The 18864-nt window shown below is 40.7% G+C and overlaps 1 protein-coding gene across 3 annotated transcripts in view; it reads right to left on the bottom strand.

The window, feature by feature from the left end:
* Nucleotides 1-4157: 4157 nt before the first annotated feature.
* LOC106603419 (homeobox protein cut-like 1) overlaps nt 4158-18864 on the bottom strand; it is a 221370-nt gene continuing 206663 nt past the window's right edge. For all 3 annotated transcript variants that reach the window (XM_045717150.1, XM_045717152.1, XM_045717151.1), the window contains 2 exons: nt 14172-14475; nt 4158-14012 (listed from right to left, as the gene is read on the bottom strand). In XM_045717150.1, the coding sequence (XP_045573106.1) occupies nt 13580-14012; nt 14172-14475 (737 nt within the window). In that variant the 3' untranslated portion in view covers nt 4158-13579. The remainder of the gene's footprint in view (nt 14013-14171; nt 14476-18864) is intronic.

Here is an 18864-nt window from a genome sequence, read left to right as displayed (position 1 = left end):
CCCCTTCCCGTTCTCATCCCGGTAACGGGATTGCTTGACAAGATAGCAAAAATAGAATACTTTCAATTTCTCAAACAATCAACTATTTTACACCATTTGAAAGATAAACACCTCCTTAATCCAACCACGTTGTCCGATTTCAAAGAGGCTTTACGGCAAAAGCATAAAGTTAGATTATGTTAGGACAGTACATTGACAAAACATTACACACAGCTATTTTCAATGCAAAGACAGGCGTCACCAAAAGCAGAAAACCAGCTAAAATTATGCACTAACCTTTGACAATCTTCCTCAGATGACACTCCTAGGACATCATGTTACACAATACATGCATTCTTTTGTTCGATAAAGTTCATATGTATATAAAAAAAAACAGCATTTTACATCGGCGCGTGATGTTCAGAAAATATTTTCCCTCAAACTTTCCAGGCCTCTCGTTCGGTCAGTTTCTACCGGAGAAGACTCAAACCACTTTGTAAAGACTGTTGACATCTAGTGGAAGCCTTAGGAAGTGCTAAATGAATCCTAACTCACGGTGTGTTTCATAGGCAAGTGTTGAAGGTGATTCCACAAATCAGATTTCCACTTCCTGCATGGAATCTTCTCAGGTTTTGGCCTGCCATATGAGTTCTGTTATACTCACAGACACCATTCAAACAGTTTTAGAAACTTTAGAGTGTTTTCTATCCAAATCGACTAATTATATGCATATTCTAGTTACTGGGCAGGAGTAGTAACCAGATTAAATCAGGTACGTTTTTTATCCGGCCGTGCAAATACTGCCCCCTAGCCCCAACAGGTTTTAAAACGATGTAAGCTTGAGAAGAATCATGAAATGGGACTACAGTGCTCTCTGCTAGCTGCATATTGAAAGATCAAGCCAGCTCCACCTCAGCCTTCCCTTATATATTGTTTTTAATAGTGGTGGGTGACATTAATGCTTTTACTTCCTGTTGCCTTTGAATTAACCCAATGATTCCCAGTGACCAAATCCATGTTATTATGATAGCTTCTATAGCCTACTTTATACAGTTAAATTCAGTACAATGAAACACAAACTGTTTCTTTGTAGAGGAAAAAATAGACACTACCATACAGTTTTGAATGTGTGTGGTAGGACATAACCTTTGCTAGCTGATTGGAGGACAGTTTTCCCTCCAAACAATTGGTCTGTATTGAGCATGGACAAAACCCTATTGAAACCAACACCTTTTTCGGAGAGCACCCTTACAAGGTGGCACTCGGCATGGTCCTTCGAGACAGATTTGAAGTAGTTGATCCCAGATCTGTGTACAGTACCGATGGAGACGGTGGGTGCAGCCAGGGAAGTTGTGTGTGTCTGTAATGATGGATGGGGTGTACTAGAATTGCTGAAGGCTCTCTCTGATAGCGGTGTAACCCTAGAGTCCTGATGTTGCACAGCCTAGTCCCATGCAGAGGACCATTCACAGCACGGAAATCAGAGGTCTCCTCCATCCATGAGGAGGAAACCAGATCTGTCTGTGGCAGTGGCGACACGTCATTCAGGGCAGGTTGCCTGTTTTGCATGTTATTTTGGCATTAATACGTGTCACATATCAGTTTGGAAACAATGTAATAAAAATAACTAAATTAATTACGTTAATAAAGCCTTCATACAAACATGGTCTCTTTTTTGCTTTCTTGAGTAAGACGGCTTCAAAATGCCTAGCTCAGTGCTTCCTGTGGTGGTGGGGCAGCCAGCGGAAAATTGCAAAGCTTAGGGCTTAGTAAGGTTCTCTAGTTGCGCTGTGATTGGCTTAGTGTTATGTCACTCATGGGGACACAACATCACTGCCAACTCTAAGGGTAGAGCTTGAAAATTCAAGACCCTTGGGTGCTGCCATAGAGTTACATTAGAAGTGCCAATCCAAGAAGGCTCAAGGTCAATGGCCACAGATAAAATGACATCAAATCACGTGATATCTACAGTAGCTTTCATCATCATGAATCAAGTCTACAATCTACTGGCAAATCTTGTTTAATCCTTGTAATATGAACAGAAATAATGAAGAGAAATTATAGATAAAACGTATCGGTGCTCATCGACCATTGGACATAAACATTACACAACACGTTGGAAATCACAAACTCAACAATGAGTGGTTTGGAAGGAATCAGTGGCTAACTGCAAGCATTGCCAAGAAATCACTAGCCTGCTATTCAGTGGAGTGGGTGTGTGGTGCCAATTCTTGGTTTAAGGGTCTCTTTTCCAAGCTTAAAATTATAAACATTCAACACTGGCCATGCTGTCTATCCAGCATGATTTATGCCCCACTCAAAACAACTGTTAACTCGGAACTGGGAAATCTGACATCAGTGAGTTCAAAACAACTGGGAACTCAGGACAAATCTAGCTCCAACTGGGAAAATACGTTTTGAACGGTCATCCAACTCTGAATTGCAAGTCGGGAACTCATGCCTCTTTCTAGAGCTACGACCTGAAGTTCACTGACGTCATCATGATTCAACCTTGTTTTTTTCCCGTGTTCCCAGTTGTCTTGAAAGTACCATAAATCCAGAGAATGCCAGAATTTGATGACAAAGTTTGACAAAATGTGCCCAAGGACAGCTGCGCCACCTTCCTGTTCAATTGAGCACAGCACAACAAGGTGAGTCCAAAAATGTATTGTATGCTGCTGCATAAATTATGTAATATGCCAGGGAGATATGTATATTGTAGCTAAGAAAGTAATACTAAGTGTATGTAGTGTAGTAAACTGTTGGTAGCCCATGTGCCTCACCCTAATAATTTGTTGTACTTTCCCCTCTTAATTTTGCCTACAGTTCTGACTTGGTGGTGCACATATAGCCTATAACCTGTTTTAGAGAAATATAATCATCGAATATTTTAAGAGCTTTCATTGTCTGCTTATATGCCCCCTTTATTTATCTTACGGTTCTGACTTGGTGTACGGGGAGAACACTAAGAATGGCCCATGTTCTGAATTATGTCGCTGTACATTTCAAAAGAGCTGAACAAATAGTTATATTGACTATGTCCGTCCTAGCTCGCTCATTAATGTCTTAATCGAAATTACGTATTGCCGCTTGTCATTCCCTTATGCCATATTTTGTACATCTCAATTGTCAGTAGAAACCACATTTGTTTAGGCAAGTCAGCAATATCAGCTATATATTTTTTTTAAAGGCAGTAAATGAGGCTGAATGAATTGTTTTGCTGCCAGACAAGGCTCCGCTGATAGCCAGCTGTAGCAGTGGTAAGGTGTTGAGACTGCTGTTGGGACACCTTTATGTACGCCCTAACAGTTTGTGGGCACCGTTTGTCATCGCTATAGAGCAATTAATATATTGTTTAGTGTTGTGATGTGTTGTGGCTTTGCTGGCATGCATCCCCCCAGTAAAGTTTTTGTTAGCCCCACCAAGATTTACATGTTAAAATCACCACTGGTCTGTGGAGATGGAAATCCATACAGATACAGCAGTGCTGGAGGTTATTGGACCAAGTTATGCAAACAAAAAGATTTTATTAACAAAAAGATTACTACCATATTGATACTGGTTTAGTTTGTACCTCGTATGTAACTTAACCAACAATGGAATGTTGTGAGTGGGGCACATTTATCTTTTAGTAATTTTGCAGACTCTCTTATCCATAGCGACTTAAAGTAGACCTACTAGGACAAGAGTACTGCTATAATTTTATAGATTGATGGGAAGTGCTAGCTATAGTTGAAGGGTCTTCAAAAGAGGCTCTATAAATAATCCAGCAGTCTTTAGACCACTTCCTGTCTATGGAGCCCGTCATGACCATCTCCTGTCGTCTAGAGACCACAGGACCAGGAGAGGAGGAAGAGGTCAAGGGTCACCAAGGCTCATTAAGCACATCACAGATACTACTTCCTAGGAAACCGTATGTTATTGGAAAACAGGTGTTTTAGTTACAATTGAAGGAATAAGCACCATTAGTGACCTATGGGCAACATACAGTACTTGGTAACGTGCTGTGTAATAGGCTGAGGTAACGGTCAGTTGTATTGAGAGTGTAGTTTCTAGGGTGGAAAGGAAACAGCTTAGGAAACAGCTTAGGCCACTTCAGTCAAACCCCTCACATGACATTACATACATTGCAAATGTTTATAACTTTTAATAACATGCAAAAAAAGACACCACCCAACTTTGTGTTTGTATAAAAGATATTTACTTCAATTATCACACCTAGGGTGCTAGTGAATAATAATAATAATAACAATAATAATAACAATAATACATTGTGAGTTTCATACAGTGATATTGCTTCTCCATATTGTATAGGGACTGTCTTACAGTGCTGGGAACAGACTACATGACTTAAATGACCAAATAAAAAGGAACCAAACGAGAGAACAAACTGAAACTGGAAGAAGTTTCTTTTTTTCCTGTGAAGGTGGAGTCAACCTTTCATTGCCGATCATGAGGCCTAGAATTGCTTCATAGAAAAATAAATCAGCTGACAGCAACTAACTACACCTCTCTCTGGACTGAAGATGAAGGGGGGGGAGCACTGTTTTTGCCAGTGACAGTGACACAAGAACTCTGCTAAAAGTAGTTTCCACCTGAGCTTTGAGAGACACAATTAGACCAGCTGAGATGGTGGGAGGGTTCCTCACTTCAAAAGCAGTCAGTAAAAAAAGAGAGGACACAAACTAAAAGGAATAAGGAAACTGCCTCCCTTAACTGCATAGGAGCCGCTCAACACTCCACACACACACACGCCATGTCATATGAATGCCAAAATGTTTTGCCCCACGTCAAGCTATAATTCATAAGTGAAGTGTTGGAGGAAAAGTGAATTGCGCTGAAACTCTTCAGTTGGAAGTACCAACTCTTCGTTGAGAATTACACTTTTTTGGTTGAAGGGATTTTTTTTATTTTGTAACATTATGGTAACTAACTTCAATGTGAAGTTTGGTTTAAAAAAACAAATCACATAACCTTCATAAGAAATTAAATTGCAAAAATCTATTTCTATGGAAGCGATATCTATACATCTCCAATCACACTCACATTTGCCAAAACAAGAGCTAAGCAATAAACCTTTCATTCAAGGTACTAAAAGGTCTCCTTAGCAGTGGAAAAAGAATCAAACAATATTTGGTATAAAATCTTGATTTTCTTTCACCCATTTACAAAGCAAAAGCAAACAAACAGGCTAAAACATGTTAGTCTCAATTATTTCAGAAAATCTACAGTGTCTTTTGAAACAGGCATTCTCAAGTTCTGTAACTGAACGACATTTGACCAACAACGTGACCTATGTGTAATCAGATAGTATATACACGGAATTGAAAGTCTACTGAGACAGCAACTTGACATTACAGTACGTAAACTGATAGTGAGATGGCTGCCTGACCAAACATCAGAAAGTTGGAGACCTCTGGCACTTTGAAGTTTGAGAGTCGGCCAAATTGACACCATCCAACCACTAACACATACACTCAGACTTCTTTCCATGCTTGATAAAAGTAGTGTCCTAGTTTCAAAATCATCAGCTGAAAAATAGACCTCTAAGGAAGGTTGCTTATAAACCTGGTAGGGTAGTAGTAAAGGGGAGGAGCCAAAACCATTGGCGAGTATAGCTAGCTTTGTTCTTAACACAATTAAGCCTTGTTCAGACTGCAGGCCTTGAAGCACAAATCAGTTTTGTTTTTCAAATCCGTTTTGGAATACTGACTGTCCAAACAGCAAGTAACAAGTGACCAAATTGGAAATGTGTATTCAGACAGCAGTCATTTGCTGACATGGCTACACTAGTAATGACAGGCGTGCACTGTGGTGTAGGCTGATTGGTGGCGGTGCTCCTGCTTCCTATCACTCAGAAGTAATGTAGCAAGCTAAGGTGACAACCTTCAAGTTGCTTTGAATGTTCAAAATCATTGTGTAAGAACAATTATAAAGCCTCAAAGGATAAGATGATCCAACTTTTAGTCACTTAGCTAGGTAGCTGTTTAGCTTTCTAGCACATTCACTAACAATGAACAAACTATTTCGCTACCATATGTTCTTGTCAAACTGGAAACAGAGTAGCTAGCAAGCAACAAGATATGCCAAATAACAGTCTTAAAAACCATTTGAGGGCAAATAAATCAGATTTGACTGTTCAGACACAAGCTGCATGGCCAGGAATCATATTTGTATCAGACTTCAAAGGTGGTTTGAAATGTGGATTGAAATATTTGATTCCATGTGCTTTTTGGCTGTTGAGACTGCAGGAAAAAGACCACATTCGAATCAGATATGCAAAAAAATGTGCTTTGAGTCAACTTCCAATGTGAACAAGGCTTTAGTCAATGAGAATCGATTTTATACGACAACATGAAAACAACGATCTTAGACTTAGATATAGCACATGGCCAAACAAAGGTGAACTGGACACAAACAAACTTGATGACTTCAGCAGTTTAGCAGGGATTTGTCCAGTTGCAAATTCATACAGTCTGTTGAGGCCTTGGGAGTATGTCAATGTGAGTATGGAGACATAGAGCTGAACTGAGGGAGGGGACTCCATAGACACTCAGCTTATACAAGTATGTGACTCCGCCACCACAACATCCTCTCATATGAATAGAAAGCAAACAAGGTAGCAGCAAAGGACTGTGGGTGATGTAGTTCTATCATGCTTCCTTCACTAAAGCTCTAAAAACACAGCTTTCAAAAAACACAATATTGGATGTCACTCTAAAGGGAGCAAATTTAGTTGTCCAAAGGCCCAAAACTACTGTAACACAACCAACCGTTAATCGATGTCAACATTTATTAAATAGTTTTTCATCGTAACTTATATGCCAACCACCACTGCGTTGGATGCAAAATGTCAATCAGCAGTCAATCAGTAATGCATAAAGTAATGTGTGACCGCACTTAGATAATCCAAATTCAGATTGAATATGACATTATTAATGCCGCCATTGTTGACCACTATTTTAGTCTCCATTTCCAATGTCACTGGCATCACAACTCTATTAACATGGCGACTTCTGACTCTTCTCACAATCACAAGACTACTGTCCCTGGCTGACTTCTGAGACTTAACACAAGCAAAAAGATGAGAGCAAAAAATAAATGCATTAATGTTCAAATCAAATAAAACGGGAAGGCAAATCAAAAGCAAATAATTCCAGATTTCATCACACTTTTAGCAAACATCGTCAAAAACCTTTTGTCACTACCAGTGTCTGTTGACATTGAATAAGGAGAATCTAACAAAGCCTAAGGAGTGTATATACTATAAATAAAAGCAAGTATACATTGGGGCTAGTGATGTGCAATGGCATATGGTTCTGTAATGCATATGCTTCAATGAGAATCAAGGCATTGGTCTTCATGTTTACTGGGTTAACGTTTGTCTCACAAATAACATAAGGTTATGAAATAATTGGAGGGTCATAAGAGAAATGTGAATCCATGATACACAAACACCATGAGATTAGCGCTGGCTAACGCTAATACGTATGCAACGATCCTTGAAGTCAATCTTACAGTGTGAGGTTTTCGTAGTCCTGACATGGGGGGAAAAAACTAAGCTATGGACACATCAACCCTACAGAGAGAGAACTACCAATACTTTGACAGTAATAACAAAAAACAAACCCATAGTAATTCTTAACAACTTGCTATAAGGATATATATCTGTACAACTTTATATGACAGTGTATATAATATTGATAGCAATCTACTTTAGTTCTATAGAAAAATATTTGCAAAGGGCAAATTCCTGAAATTCATCCAAAAAAATCATATGGTTTCTGCAACAACCTATATTTTTCTTAACAACAGAAAAAGAATATGAAAACACAGAAGGGAACTGTAGCACAAAGAAACTGAACAAACACATGCAAAATGCCCTTTGTATAAACCAGTGTTGCTTTGGGTGCTTCCTCCAGGGTTCCACTGTGAAATCCAGTCCCCTAATTCTTTATGATACTCAGAATCTTACCCGTTCATTCAGAAAGCTACAGACAACTCTGTGTCTACAAATCTAACCAACACTTTAAGAAAACCTTTCCCTGTCAATTGCAGAAGTATACAGATGAACAGGAGCAGAAAAAAGAGGACCGACCTCTAGTTCTTGGACACCCAGTGCCTACAACATAAGCACTGTATTAACTGCGACTGATAAACATAGCCTGTTCTTTATGACGTCTATATGAACATGTGCTAGATAATAACTCAGAAAGGTAGTCAAGCCTGATTTGGTCCTCTTTCAATTGTATTGCTCATGTATTGGTGTGTGATATCGGTCCTTGTCTATGTTCTGTGCCGTTCTAGTCAGCATTATTTCCATGACCGTGGCCTCAAGGAGAATCGTGTCCTTGAATACTAAGGGTGCAATCCCTTGTTCAAGAAGGAGGAGTCTGACAAAGCAATGTCATGTGAACCTAACCTATAGCATGAGAAAAAAGAGGTGTGATACACGTTAACAAGAAGCAATGACGTTCAGACGGTTTGAAAATAGGGAAAAGTTAAAAACTAATTCCACCACTTTGGTTTCTACTACAACCAGAATGACTTCCATTAGCTCAGAGTGCACAACCCCCCCTTTAAATGATTACGATTAAAAAATAATCCAAAACACATTGATCTATGAATTAATAGGGATAAAAATCAAATACATGCAATGTTCCAAAATGGCTGACAGCAGAACATGATTTGGGGAGAAAAAGTGAGAGAACTCGTGTTCAAATCTTGCATTAGCATCAAATGAGAAATGGAAAAATAAAATAAAATCCACAGAAATGTAACTCCAAGTCAAAAAGCACTGCCTGTCAGCTATCGCTATTGTCGCCTGTACTAACAGGGTATTAGCTGGGAACAGTTGACATCATGATAGCACAAGTTGACATGTTAGTAATAATATCAAACTGAAATCCCTCTGGGAGACTCACATACTGTTGATGAAATCCCTTTCACTAGTGCCTCTACCAGACACTCAAGCCTGCATCATTGTTAATGAGGGCCATACCGACTATCTGCATATGGACTTTTGATTGTGTACCTCCTACAGATCTGTGGCCTACAAGTCTGTATTGGCATCACCTCTGGAGGAGCCAGCCCAGGATTGCAGGCAGTCACAGAACTGGACCCCTTTTGTTCAACAGCAGTGGAGCATTTCCAGACAAAACAACATTGCTACAGACGTCAACAGCTGTGTTGAGGACACAGCATGTGGGAGACAAATCAAAATTATTGCTTGTTTCCATGTGGTGCCTGCACAAGACTTGGAGATCAGTGATGAAAAGTCTCATGAGAATGACGATGGGATGGGCGCAAGACTTCAGACCAAGAGACTCGGCCAGCTTACTGCATTCAGTTATGAGCAATCCTTAAAACAATATCAATACTTCGGTCACTTTAAGGCAAAGGCACTCCTATGAACTTAAGATAGTCCGGAGGAAAAGACTTGCAGACGATAAGTGCTAAGCTAAGATGTCTCTTTAATAGTGCTAAAACATCAACTCCTTTTTTGAAAGGTAATGTTTTTGGGTATGATCAATTTAAGCTTTACTTGCAGCCATTAAATGGAAAGACAATTATTTTAAACTTGTCGCAGTACTTGTGCTTTTATTCGAAGTTCAGTTGAACAGTATGACCAGCTGATAGGGACTGCTGTGATTGGCCAGACTGGCAGTGTGGCACTTGAGAGAGCGTACTTTGGAACCAGCCAGGACGAAGGGCTTCTGAACAGTGTGCTAACATCACTGCCCTCCAGAGGTGATCCAATCACCACCAGCTTTGCTGTAGGAGGGGCAGCTGAGCAGTAGGCATTCAGGATGCACTCTATAGAGCCAGGGTATGACGCAAGGATCAGACAGCCATATATTAAGTCCAATGTATTGTGCTCCAAATGTGCACAATTTGAAAAGTTGACAATCTCTTTCTTTGTTGATAATGTGACGTCTTTAAAGACTAAAATTACTGTAAAGTCAGAATAGGATAGAACATTTTTAACAGCATGCAATTCAACTTTTAAGGTAAATTGTGACAGTTTAATTGCCTTCCCCTTTTTAAGAGGTTGTTGGTCAGTAGTGCTTGTGCTTTACACACCTGTTTGTGTTATTGTTACGTATAAAAATGTCATTTGATAAGTTTTTGTTTTGTTTTAAGGAACTAAACCTATATTTAGCAAATAATAACTGCGGAAATAAACATCTTCTGAATAGTCCGTGTAAGTAGTACTAAGAGCTTCACAAACGTTTTAGATTTCAGCAAGCGCATCACAGTTTATAGTTCACTCCAGTTTTCTGATCCCTAGCCTTGTGCAGAGCCACATGTTGGTTAGGTTGTAGAGACAGGAAACCTCCCGGTCCTACAAATGAAGGCCAATAAACAGGAAATGCCAGTCACACTCTCTTGCTAGATCTAAGCCCATTTATAGCGATCCTATCAGTACCTCAGTTTATTGATCTCAAATAAAGCTGGAACATTTCAAAAATAAAATGCCAGATTCAGAGGTGATGCCAAAGGACAGCAGTTCCAGACATTCAGATGCTATTGGTTCTCGAGCCCCACCACAACTTCTGTCCTGTGCTGGGTTCAGTGATACACGGAAAATGTACAAAATAGAATGAGTCAACCTGATTTCAATTATGCTTGCTGAGGTGATCTATCTTCATGGAAAATACATACAAGTTAAAAAGAAGAAAAGAAAACTGCACAGACACATCACGAAAGGTGAATGCACCATAATGCTATCGATGACATCATCGGGTTGATCTCTCAATTGAGTTCAAACCATATAAATGACACTGTCAAAACATATTCAAATTTCACTAATATACATGTATAACAACTACATCTCGTACGTATAACCCAATACTGCCGGCAGTCTATCAGTCTAAAAACATAATTTTTTTTACATGACCCCTTATAGTCCCACACGATAATAACAACAACAATAATAATAATAATAATAATGTAAAACAAAAATCCAATAAGACATTAAAATGTAAAATACAGCCCCTATAAATAAGTAGAACAAAAAAAATTACCAAAAAAATCTTTGTTGAAGTGATCTACTGTGAGTCGTTAATATATGGCAATAAAGGAGACCTACTGTATTTGTGAGTCTGCTATGCCATAAGCGATAACTTAGAAAACAGCTTAGAAGAAAGAAAGGGTGGCAGTTGTGCACTCTATGTGTGCAGGCATGTACAAATCAAAGACGTATAAAACACGCACAGAGCCATACACACTTAGGGGTGTGTATGGCAGAGCAGGGCAGCTAGTCCTCGCTCACACCCTTACACCCCTTTCCTACAGTACGTGCATACATCATCACACACGTGCACGTCTACTTGCGTACACGTACGTGTGCTCTCACACACTCAAACACAGAGGGAGAGGCAGTGGGCGGGCAGGCACTGTGAGCTTGTGGCATAGGAGGAACGGGAGAGAAGGGAGAAGGTTGCGATCGACGTGTGCGAGGGGGTTTCTACTGTTCTACCATGTCTGGGAGAGGGAGGATGGGTTGAGGGTTGAGTATAAAATTAATGTCTTTGTTTCTTCCATTGACCCGTGTCAAGTGATCTTAACCTCTGAGATATATTCACGAGGCAAGCCAAGAGTTTCAGCTGAAGGTAAGAGGACTTGTTGAGACCAGTGGAGAATGGAGATGCTACGTAACAGTCCTGAATTGATCATAAAACTGTTCATATAAGGAAGAGAGCACATTAAGACTGGTGGAAGAATCAGCTCGACTTTAAAACAGAGATGACCAAATTGGATGGGGGATGTCACATCAACAGTAGTTTGGATAGAACTTTTGGTATTGGTTATTAAATAAGTAAAAATGTATCTTGAAATATCTCTACTAAGTACTGGTACATTTCACCTCTTGACCTCTGAGCAAACCAACATGACAGCCCGTGGAGCATATTTCTCAGAGGGGTATAAAGGAGGGACGTGTGACAGGTCGACCATGACTAGGTCAGTCCTGTAGCTCGTCGGTATGGGAACACACAAGCAGAGGAGAGTTGATCTCTTCCACCGACTCATAGTGCACCGCATGCAACAGGAACGGGGATTTCTTGTCTTTCTTTTTCTGTCTTTTGTTTTGACAATGTACATATATACATACAACCATAGGTAAAGAGTTGAGAGCAAAAGAGCCTGAAGCTTGGAATATACAGTAAAGTGAGCTGTGCATCTCCTGGCTTTTTCACCCAATGAAACGCAAGCCTCCCCGTCCTAGGGCCAGCCTGTGAAGTACAGCGGCCATCGGCTCCACTGCCCGCCCCGGTTCTGAGGTCTCAATAGTGTGGTTTTTGTGGTTAAAAAGCAGGTTCGTAACTTTTTGTTTTAAAAAATATCTAGACTGAAATATTTTTTTCTCCATTAACTTGTATACATTTAATTCTTTTTTTTCTCTTTTTTTCTTAATTCTCAAACCTGATTTTGGCCTAAAATTGAGTGTATTAAACAAACGCTCCCGGTGCCACCAAAATGGCGTCCCCGAAAGTCAGTTAAAGCTATGAAAGAAATGTGCACTACTTATCAAAGAGTTTCTAGATCACTCACGAGAAAGAACACTAAAAGTCAGCTACCACAAGATGTTTTCAGATTTTTCGTTTTTCCTTACATGACCGTTGCATTTTATGTTGTACGTTGAAAAATTGTGAATTAAAGTGATAATCTTTTTTCATCGTTCCTTTCAACAACTGATAAATCGTATGTTCACTTATCATTTTATCCTTCCCAAGTATTTAGGAATCGAAACTAGCATTGTTTAGAGTCGACCGACTGTGCAATCTCTTAGTGGCAACCAAATTGCTAAATACTTTTTTTTCTTTCTCAGAGGAGAAAAATAATTTTATAAAAATGTTGATTCCTTTCTCAATGGAGTCCATAGCATATTAAGAGTTCCAAAGCCATTACATGGCAACTTTTGGGGCACAGAGAAGAAGGTTGCTTGGGAAAGGGTTCTCCATGGTCCTTCTCTCCTGCAGACACAAATGTTTTAAATGCTTGGCTTTCCGTTTGACGATCCTTACAGATACCAAACAGCTGCAATGGAGTTATTAGGAGGAACCTCTTAGAAAACAGAGAAAAGAGAAAACATTGTAACATTTAGTCTGCTAGATGTTGTGAGAATTCACTGAGCGAAAAAGGTTAGAAAAACTTTGAGGTGGCGAATAAATCTCTCAAAGGGAAAGACACACACACACACACACACACACACACACACACACACACACACACACACACACACACACACACACACACACACACACACACACACACACACACACAGAATTGCTTCTCGTGACATTTTCGTCCTGTGGAGTGAAGCTCCTTTGTGAGTAGCGCAAGTTTTTTGTCTCATTCGCACCTTCGGCCGGTGGTGTTAGGGACCTGTGTCCAGCAGGGCTGTTAAGTGCTTTATCTACAAACAAAACCAGGATGTTGCTGTCATTTCGCATCTCGAAACCCTCTTTGATATGAAAACTCGTAAAAGACACCAGTTCTTCTCTGGCAGTACTGCTCCAGGCTTGGCCTTGACTATGCAGTTAGGGCTCTAGAAAAATAGGAACTTTCCCCGGTAGCGTGAGCAGGGGGGACTGTATTAGAACTCCCACTCATGGGGCTCGTCTTTACTTGCGGCCTTCTCCAGACGGTGGATGATATTATTAAGGTTGGCGGCTTTCTTCTTGCGCAGGCTGTTGTCGCGGGGGTTGCGGGCAGCGGCGGTAGCAGCCAAGGACACAGAGGAAACATGGCTGATCTCGGGGAAGCTGAACAGGCTGCCGCTGGTACCTGCGGCGGTGCTGCCAGTGGCCAAGGTAGTTCCCTCGTCCCTGTGGTCGGACCCCCACTCGCCCTCTGAGGCTGGGTGGTGCTCGTGGCCGGGGCGTGTGCCCTCCACCGTGCCGTCCGACTCGGTGCCGTCACAGCTGTCGCCCTCGCTGGCCTTGCCCGCTCTGGTGGATGGGGAGACACCCTCACCGCCCTCACCTCGCTGGATTTCCTCAATGAACAGCTCCCGTCGGATACGAGACCTGGAGGTTAGAGAGAAAGAACCCCAACAACCCTCAGTCAGACACAGACACACAGCTGGGAGTCCCACGACAACACAGAAAAAAGCAAGAGTGACAAAAAAATATTTGGACCCAGGTCTGCATCCATTTCCAGCCTTCTCCCAGTTCCTCTCCACCCACCTATAGTTGTGGAACCAGTTGATGACGGTGCTAGTCTTGAGGTTGAGCTGTGACGCCAGCTCCTCAATGGTCTTGGGCGAGGGGTAGGGCTTCTGCTGATAGGCCCTCTTCAGGGCCTCCTTCTCCTCGGGGGCCAGCACCACACGAGCCTTCTTCAGGTGCTGCTGGGGGGGCTGTTGCTGGTGCAGGTGGTGGCCGAGGCCGTGCTGGGGGCTGCCCCCCTGGCTGAAGTCTCCCCCCGACAAGCCCCCACTGTCCGCCGTCTGGCTCTCGCTCACCGAGCTGTGGCGCCGCTTCATGTAGGCTGGCGGGGAGAGGAGAGACGGGAGGGGAAAGGGTTAAAAGGATGTGAGCCCTCTATAAAGAGACGGAAGGGTTAACTAAATCATGAGGATGCCATGTAGACTTGCTTGACAGGGCTGCACACAGGCCTGACAATGAAAAGATGTCATCTATAATTCTGCTTTAAATTCATACAAGCAACATGACACTGAAACTTTATCTGTCCACAGCAATTGAAATATAACAGCATTCCACTTCAACATACAACACATGTGGATGTGATCTTTTATAAGGCTCACAGGCAGATGCCATAGCTAAATACACTAATACAAGAAACACAAAAATCAAATGCATATATTACCACCAGGGGGCAGTATTACCACATAAATAATCAGGAGACGCTAATTCACTCACAAGACAACATGGGTGGTAAGGTTACCATAGAACCTGCACCTCTAACAACCCATCTTTTCCCTTACTTGATATGTTTAAACACGTTTACATGGCATGTGTGACACGGAAGTCACACAAGTCACATTATGGACCAAAAATAGAAACATGTTTTATTATATGGGTCATTCTTGAATTATGTGGCATTTGTATGGAGGACCAAACCTGCTATAATTACAATTAAATTAATCAATAAATACACATAAATAAATGAGCAAGGAAATACAAAAATGCTGACCATAATTCATAAATGTTTCTCTACATACAGTCAGGTCCATAACTATTGGCACCCTTGAAAAATGATGAGGAAAAAGATTATAAAATAAATAATACAAATACTGATCTATATTGTATGCTTCAATTTAAAAGAAAAATTATATTATTTTATATGAATACAATTTCTCAGAGAAAGAGATTTTGTTTAACAACGAAATAAATATAGGGGTAAAAATGATTGGCATCCCTGTTTTCAGTACTATTTTCTAAACTGTTTTATGAGATTGGAGAACACGTTGGGAAGGATATTAGACCATTTCTCTATACAGAATCTTTCCAGATCCTTGATATACTTTGTCTGCGCTTATGGACTGCCTTCTTCAATTCACACCACAGCTTTTCAATGGGGTTCAAGTCTGGAAACTGAGATGGCCATTGCAAAATGTTGATTTTGTGGTAAATTAACTATTTATTTGTGGATTTTGATTAGTGCTTGGGGTTATTTCTTGCTGGAATATCCACTTGTAGCCAAGTGTCAGCCTCCTTGCAGTGGCAAGCAGGTTTTTGGATAAAATGTCCTGGAACTTAGTCAAGTTCATGATGCCGTTGACCTTAACAAGGGCCCCAGGTCCAGTGTAAGCAAATTAGCCCCATAACATCAAAGATCCACCACCATATTTTACAGTAGGTCAGGGCTGGGAGATATATCAAATTCATTTGAAGGTATGTTTCTGCGCAATATTCCAAATACCTGTATCGCAATAATGTATTTTTACATTTTTTTTTACGACCGTTTATGTCCGCTTGTTCTCACGTTGTCTTTTGGGTTTCGTGTCCTTCGCTCCTTCTGTGCTATATGCATTTTTCTGTTTACACCAGAGAACTGTATATAATGACAAGATGCACGTCTCCGCCCAATGGGAGACGTTGTTCCAAAGGCAGGCAGGCAGGGGAAAAGCTTAGGTCCAAAATAAGCCCATAGAAACACATTGGGCCTATTTTGGACAGTTTTTAGCGCTTCGCCTCTTCCTCTATGGTTTACACACACACACACACACACACACACACACACACACACACACACACACACACACACACACACACACACACACACACACACACACACACACACACACACACACACACACACACACACACAAAGCCCCTCCCCCTCACAACAACAAAGATGAGAGATCCCTCCTTCCTCTCTGACAAGCAGTTTCCACTCACTATTTGCATTTGGGGGTTTGGTCCAACAGAATGGGTCATATGGACACCGAAACTCATTGAGACGTTATTTTACTGTAATAGAGGAGAAGTTAACCTTTCTAATGATACCCTTTTTATGTCTCAACTCCTCAAATTGTGCACAGAGCAGACACTACTAAAACAGGAGTATCAATGAACATTGATTCTGGAAAATGAATGCTGAGTTTGTTGAGCGCGGCAGTGGGGTACCAAGTACCGCTAGCAGCACTTTAGCCAAAGACTGTTATACTAGCTGTCTAGTTTGTGTTTTAGAAACGTGTAATAAGCATAAAACACAATTACATAAGGAATTGGCAACTCGCTCTCATTCTGAGAAATAAGGTAGGCCACTTGATTTCAACATCTGAACAGTGGACAGGCTAGCATGCTGTTTAAACAGTTAAACAGCTGTTCAAACAGTTGAAGGGTGTGTTCATAACAATTCATCTGTTCTGCCTTGTTAGCTAGCAAATAGATCCAAGTTGGCTAAACTTGAAATATAAAGATTAGCTGGCTACTCACTAGCACGCGTGCTTGTGCGTGAGAGATTATTTATGAGACCTGTGTTCATTTTCTATAATGCCTTCTACAAGTAGTTGTTCATTATTAGGCTATTAGGTTCGGGTTCATGGTTCGGGTTAAATTTCTAACAAAAAAGGGCATTTTCATAGACATACTTGAAAGACAGATCAGTGATTGCAAAAAAAACAGGTTAAACTATTTTGATAATATACTTAAATTATTAGTGGGTCTGGTGGAAGGCTTAAATTTGGCCTAGTTATAATTTCACAAGACCTGAATTCATTAAATGATTGCTGACCATTTGAAATGCAGTGTATATGACCTTTAATTGTAAAACAATCCTGATGTACTGGCCTGTCTCCTGGTAGCGCCTCCATGCTCTGGACACTACGCTGACAGACACAGCAAACCTTCTTGCCACAGCTCGCATTGATGTGCCATCCTGGATGAGCTGCACTACCTGAGCCACTTGTGTGGGATTGTAGACTCCGTCTCATGCTACCACTAGAGTGAAAGCACTGCCAGCATTCAAAAGTGACCAAAACATCAGCCAGGAAGCATAGGAACTGAGAAGTGGTCTGTGGTCCCCACCTGCAGAACCACTCCTTTATTGGGGGTGTCTTGCTAATTGCCTATAATTTCCACCTGTTGTCTATTCCATTTGCACAACAGCATGTGAAATGTATTGTCAATCAGTGTTGCTTCCTAAGTGGACAGTTTGATTTCACAGAAGTGTGATTGACTTGGAGTTACATTGTGTTGTTTAAGTGTTCCCTTTATTTTTTTGAGCAGTGTATATTTTGACATTTTCATGGATAACATTAGAATAATGTTTTCTGTTAGAGAGTTTAGAGGAAGGAGAGGAGGAAGACTGGATAGGAAGAAGAGTGAAGGAGATAGGTAAAGATATGATTACAGAGCCTGCCAATTTATTATTCCAAACAATGTTGAGATAAAATACAAAAATGAGGCAAGCAATAGGAATCTGTTAACCTGTCTGGGCTAGGGGGCAGTATTTTCACGGCCGGATGAAAAACGTACCCAATTTAAACAGGTTACTACTCTGGCTCAGAAACTAGAATATGCATATTATAGATTTGGATAGAAAACACTCTGAAGTTTCTAAAACTGTTTGAATGGTGTCTGTGAGTATAACAGAACTCATATGGCAGGCAAAAACCTGAGAAAAAATCCAACCAGGAAGTGGATTGTAGTTTTTCAAGACTGGGCCTATTCAGTATACAGTGACTTAGGGTTCAATTTGCACTTCCTAAGGCTTCCACTAGATGTCAACAGTCTTTAGAACGTGTTTCAGGCTTTTTCAGTCAACCGAGAGCGAACAAGACCTCCTGGAGTCTGATGACCGAGAGAATGACAGGCCACAATTACGCGCATTCACGTGAGGAGGTAGCTGTGTTCCATAACGTTTTTCAAGACATTGGAATCGTCCGGTTGGAATTTTACTGAAGTTTTACGTTAAACAGGCCCTAAAGATTGATGTTTTACAACGTTTGACATGTTTCAACGAACCTAAATATAACTTTTTGTCGTGAAATTTTCGGCGCGCTTCCTACATTTGGAGTAGCTTACTGAACGCGCAAACAACAAGGAGTTATTTGGACATAAATTATGGACTTTATCGAACAAAACAACATTTATTGTGGACCTGGGATTCCTGGAAGTGCCTTCTGATGAAGATCAAAGGTAAGTGAATATTTCTAATGCTATTTATGATTTTAGATGACTCCAAAATAGCGGGTATCTGTATTGCCTGGTGTATTTTTCTGAGCGCAGTACTCAGATTATTGCAAAGTGTGCTTTCCCCGTGAAGCTTTTTTGAAATCTGTCACAGCGGTTGCATAAAGGAGATGTTCATCTATAATTCTTTGAATAACAGTTTAATATTTGATCAACGTTTATGATGAGTATTTTTGTAAATTGTTGTGCTGATTCACCGGCAGTATTGGAGAGGCAA

This window comes from Salmo salar, chromosome ssa04 (genome assembly GCF_905237065.1).
Source record: "Salmo salar chromosome ssa04, Ssal_v3.1, whole genome shotgun sequence".
NCBI lineage: Eukaryota > Metazoa > Chordata > Actinopteri > Salmoniformes > Salmonidae > Salmo > Salmo salar.
The sequence above is the reverse complement of the archived record's forward strand: the minus strand, read 5'-3'. Positions and strand labels throughout refer to the sequence as shown.